The sequence below is a fragment of the Miniopterus schreibersii genome (genome assembly GCF_964146895.1).
Source record: "Miniopterus schreibersii genome assembly, chromosome: 16".
Classification (NCBI taxonomy): domain Eukaryota; kingdom Metazoa; phylum Chordata; class Mammalia; order Chiroptera; family Miniopteridae; genus Miniopterus; species Miniopterus schreibersii.
The window spans coordinates 31,651,732-31,656,727 of NC_138116.1; the positions used below are offsets into that span (position 1 = coordinate 31,651,732).

Here is a 4,996-nt window from a genome sequence, read left to right on the forward strand (position 1 = left end):
ATGACCAAGGAAACACTGAGGCAACCTCAGCCTGCCTCCCTGACCGAGCAGGGCAGAGCAGGGCGAGAAGAGGGGCAGACCACTGACAGACAGACGTGGAACAGTTTCTGCGTCATGGGCAGTTACTTTATTACATTAGCTTAGGCAATCTGCACAAATCTCTGGGAGGTAGATAGTCAGTTCTCCATTTCATGGATGGGAAAACTGAGACTCAGAGAGGAAGCACTTGTATCTGACCCCGGAGGCTTAGCTCAGACATATAGGGAAGGAAGGTAGGTTGAACTTCCTGTCATGCCCAGGCTCAAGCCAAGATTGGGAAAGAGCCTGGGAGGGCTGAGAAGGAGGGAGCCCTGTCCTCATTTGAGGTCACACGTCCTCCCACAGTCAGACTTCAGGGCACCTGAGACCCCCAGACAAAGATGTTCATTGAGAGCAAAGCAGGGCAGGTCAGGAGCTGCTGTGGGATTGCTCTGGGGCCTTTTCTTCTCCCCCTAGCTTGCTGGGAGCTGTGCTGCTGCTCTTGGCTTCGGGGGCCTCTGCTTCATCCCGATAACACAGGCCAAAGCTGGGGGGAGATCCAAGAGGTACTTTGAGCCTGGATGCTAGAGAGATCAAGGATATGGGCTGAAGACAGGGGGTGGTGGGAAAAGGGGATAATATTAGGAAGAAAGAGCAGCATGAGGTAGTGGGGAGGCGAAAGGGCCAGGGTCAGAGAAGCAGGAGGGGCGGGGCACGCTTAGAGCTCAGGGTAGCAGGGTGAGTGTCAGGGGAGTAGGAGCAGGGATGCTGAGAAGAATCAAGGTGGGGCCCCTTCACCCCCACCTGTTTTGCCCTTCCTCTCCCCACAACATACAAACTCTGTATTCTGGACTCAGGGGGTGTAGGGTAGTCTCCCTTATCACTGGAGAGCAGGAGCCATGAGCCATCCTCATCGTCACTGAGGCAGAAGAGAGAGGAAAGAGGTGTCATTTATCAAGGCCATGAGGGACAATGGGAATGCAGCTATGGTCAGCCTTCTGTGCAGCCCCCAGAAGCAGGCAGGGGAGGACAGAGCAACAGCAGGACCCTTAAGGCTGGAGAGGAGACACTGGGGAGATGAAGGACATCTTGAGACTTTCACTTTATAGCCCGATGGATAGCAGGCCCCTGACAAGGCTACAGCTACAGTCTTTTTGTTTTTTGGACTTTTTGCTTACTAGATGACCGATGTATTGTAAAAGGATATAACTCAGGAATAACCAGATGGAAGAAAAGCATAGGGCAAGGCATGGGGAAAGGGCGCAGGGTTCCCATGCCCTCTTCAGACCCGCCATGAGTCCCACATCTCCACGTGCTCACCAGCCCAGAAGCTCTTTGAACCCAGACCTTTTGGCTTTCTATGGAGGTCTCTACAGCTCCAGTCTTACCCCTCTGAGAGCAAACAGATACAGCCAGGGCAGGGAACCATAGAATGAATGTGGAGAAAGAGCATTAGCAGGATTCTTCAGCAGGATGCACAGGGAGCATGGCAAGTGGGAGCAGTGATCCAGAGAGAAGGGTGGCAGGCTTAGGACAGCAGGCTCAGGGGGTGACCACACAAGATCAGCAGATTCAAGGGGTGACCAAGGCAGAACGGCAAGTTCGGCAGAGCAGGCCAGATAGTAGGCTCAGGGGGTGACCAGGCCAGAGTGGCAGACTCTGCTGGGCAGGCTGTAAAATAGGCTTAGGGGATAACCAGGCCAGGTTAGCAGATCCAAGAGTTATTAGACTAGAGTGGTAGGTTTAAGGGGTGACTAGGCTGGGGTAAGAGGTTCAGTCTGAGACAAAAGACTCAAAAGATGACCAGGCCTTGGCCAGTGTTTCTCAGTGGTTAGAGCATTGGCCCAGGCACCAAAGGGTCGCAGGTTTGATTCCTGGTCAAGGTATCAAACCTGGGTTTCAGGTTTCATCCCCCGCGCGCGCGCGCGCGCGCGCGCACACACACACACACACACACACACACACACACACAACCCTCCCTCCTGTCCAGGTCTGGGAGTGTGTGGAAGGCAACTGATTGATGTATCTCTCTCACATCGATGTTTCTCGCTCTCCCTCTTGTTTCTCTCTCTCCCTCTCCCCCTCCCTCCCTTCTTTCCACTCTCTAAAAATCAATGGACAAAAATATCTCAGGTGAGGATTAACAAACAACAAAAAAGATGACCAGGCTGAGCCAGCAAGCTAAATGGAGTGACCAGAGTAGGTCAGCACACTTAGGAGGTGGCTAGAGCTGGGTTAGAGCATGACCAGGCTGGGTCGTGAGGCTCAGCAGAACAAGGGAGGGAGGGCCGGCTCAGTGAGAATGTAGGCAGGGACTTGCCTGCTCTCTGCTTCCTCTGGGGTCCCTAACATCTTGGCCTTGATCTTCTTCCGCTGCTTCCTGACAGCCACCTTCATGGCTTCCAGCAAAAGCCCAGGTACCCTGTGGTCTGCGAGTAGCTCCCTACAAAGGAGGGGAAAAGGAAGGGGAAAAGTGATGGGGATGCCAACAGTAAGTCTCACACCAAAGTACCCTTTTTTGAAACACTCTGCCTTACCAACACCCTTGGAACCTTAGCTTAGGCGTCACCCCTCCTAGGAATACTTCCTTGACTGCTGCTGTGGCTGCTGTGAGCCTTTGTACTGCCCCCTCCCTCATTTGCATGAAGTTCCAGGAGGACAGGGACTGTGTGATTCATGTCCTCCCTGTGCCCAGCACAGTGCCTGGCACATATCACTGTTTATGTGCTAGAGACTGACGCAGGTGACCTGAGGCCTAGGAACAGGTGTGACTGGAGCCCTTCAGCTTCCCAGCTCCTGCCCAGTGCCCTCACCGCTGGAAGTAGGCCAACTCCTCCTTTAGCAGGAACACGTTGGCTTTGAGCTCATTCCGCTCCTGAAGGATCTGCTGAAGCTCCTCTCGACTGAAGCCGCACTGCCCCACATCGGAGGGACGCTGTGGGGAATGCCCAGCAGGAGGGCAGGCTTGGTCAGAGGGGTGCCTTGGTTGGCACTCCTCTGCCTCTGGGTCGGCACAGGAATGCTAGAGGGAGTGACTGGCAGGGAGACTTGGGAGGCAGTGCGGCGCAACATGACAGACCAATGCTCTAGATGAGTGGGACAGAGGCCAGCTGGGGGGACGCATTTGTGTGCCACCTTCAAACTTCCCACTGGACCTGCTACTCAGCACTGCAAACCTTCCCCAAGTGCTCCCCCAGTGCCAGACATCGTGCGTACTGGGGAAGTCCTTAACCTCAGCGGGCACTCACGGGGTCCTCAGGGGTCCTTGGGACTCCTGCTCCGGTGGTCGCCCGCTCGGGCTCCTGCCTCTGCTCGCATCCAGGACCCTCGGCCTGGTTCCGTGCCCGCTCCTGAGCCAGCTCCATGGCCCCTTCATGCCCCAGCTCCCACTTGCTCTCGCGGTCCCGTGCTGCTCGCAGCTGGGTTTGCACCGCGGCCAGCTTGTGCCGTAACTCCGCATTCACCAGCAGGAGGCGCTGCAGCTGCTCCTGCAACTGGGGGCGGAGCAAACAGTAGGGCTGGTGGGTGGGACGCTGAGAGAGCCCCGCCCCACGTCGTTGCCTCTCCGCGCGCTCACCGCCTCAGTCTCCTGGCTGCGCTGCAGCAGGTCGCGGTTGTGTGCTCGGAGTTCGTCCCGCTGTCGGTCGGTCACCTCCTTGAGCTGCCGCAGCAGAGTGCGCTCCTCTGAGGAAGGGATGATTTTAGTGGCGGCCCGTGGGAGGTAGTCCCTGAGCCGGCCTGACCCCAACACCCCCACCCCCGGCCTGGCCCGCACTCACCCTGCGGCCCGCAGCGCAGCTCTCTGCGGAGGTTCTCATTCTCTGCCCGCAGCCGCTGCAGCTCCAGTTCAGCCTGCTGCGCCGACACCTGCAGCTGGGGAGTCGGGGCTCAGGGTTAGGCCCCCGCCGACCCCTCGCGGTGGCAAAGGGAGGGGCAGTGACTCACCGAGTCGGGGGCGGGCCCCACCGCAGCCTTTTCCAGGAGCTCCAGCGCCCGCACCACAAGAGGCACGAGCCCCGCCGCCGCCTCCGGCCCAAAGCGGCGTGCCAGCTCCTTCAGCTCAGTGCCCAGGGCCCCCGCTAGATGGTACACGAGCTCTGCGGCCGTCTCCACCCCCGGAGCCACTCGAGGTGCCCAGCCATGCTCCCCAGGCGCCGCCCTCCTGGGTTCCATATCCCCTGAAGGCCAAGGGCTGCGACAGTCACCGCCCCCCAACCCTAACTGGGGCAGGAAATAGTCAAACAGTTTCCGCCCACGAAGCGGTTTAGGGCAGTAGAGGGTGGGGTAGAAGCGAGAGGGGAGGAGCGATTAAGGAAAACAGATAAGGAAAATTAAGGAAAACAGCGTGGGGGAAGGAGACGGTGCTCTGGGCAGCCTGGGCCCTGTCCTGTTCAAGTCCCCAAGGTCACAGGAAGCAGGACAGCCAACCTCCAGCAACGTGTCCAAGAGCTCAGGCTCAGGGCTGTAAGTGGTCACTTTGGTCAAGCCCTCCCCAGTGCCCAATCCAGGCTCCACCCCTATGTCTGGAGTCATGAGGCCACACTTGGCTGCCAAACACAGAGGGCAAGAGGTGAGAAGTAGGAGGGCAGTCACTGGCCTCAGCCAGAGACAACTAATTGTCCAGGCATGTGCCTGTTTCCCTGACCAGGAGTGACATAAAGCTTACAGGGCTAGCCTGGCACCACAGCTGCAGAGAACAAGCATAAGCTTCTAGACTCAGGAAATGGCAGCAACTGCTCCAAGGGATGTTGAAAAGAACTGATGATTTGCAAGTATTTTGGAGGAAAACTGGCAAATGTAGTCAAGGTGGTAGAAGTGTGAAAGCCCAACCCCCATCTCAGTTCCCTGAGTCTAGGGGTACTTAGCCCCATAGCCCCTGAATAGGGGTCCTCCTTTCCCCTCAAGGCAGAGCCCAAAAGTCCAGCTTCCTGCCAATCCTACACCCAGAATTTGAGCTCGGGGGAAAAAACTCAAAAAC

The 4,996-nt window shown here is 57.3% G+C and overlaps 1 protein-coding gene across 4 annotated transcripts; it reads right to left on the reverse strand.

Annotated features, from left to right (window-relative positions):
* Positions 1–98: 98 nt before the first annotated feature.
* On the reverse strand, positions 99–4,531 carry RILP (Rab interacting lysosomal protein). Of its 4 annotated transcripts, none has more exons than XM_081161376.1 (8): positions 3,964–4,531; positions 3,798–3,891; positions 3,596–3,702; positions 3,267–3,512; positions 2,832–2,953; positions 2,339–2,461; positions 854–937; positions 99–565 (listed from the first exon to the last, which is right to left on the reverse strand). In XM_081161376.1, exons 1-8 carry the CDS (start codon positions 4,189–4,191, stop codon positions 448–450), a joined length of 1,122 nt encoding a protein of 373 aa, XP_081017502.1. In that variant the 5' UTR covers positions 4,192–4,531; the 3' UTR covers positions 99–447. The 4 variants fall into 4 exon arrangements, with proteins under 4 accessions (XP_081017502.1, XP_081017503.1, XP_081017504.1 ...); XM_081161377.1 differs by having other exon boundaries at positions 3,798–3,885; positions 3,964–4,425; XM_081161378.1 differs by having other exon boundaries at positions 101–602; positions 3,964–4,443.
* Positions 4,532–4,996: the final 465 nt, after the last annotated feature.

Bases quoted from the DNA above. Each gene is read 5' to 3' on its own strand.
- RILP (XM_081161376.1), bottom strand. From the start codon at position 4,191: ATGGAACCCAGGAGGGCGGCGCCTGGGGAGCATGGCTGGGCACCTCGA. The intron at 3,703-3,797 runs GTGAGTGCGGGC...TCCCTTCCTCAG, and splicing joins GCTGCGCTGCGGGCCGCAGG to AGGAGCGCACTCTGCTGCGG. The intron at 938-2,338 runs GCAAGTCCCTGC...CTTCTGCCTCAG, and splicing joins CCAGAGGAAGCAGAGAGCAG to TGACGATGAGGATGGCTCAT.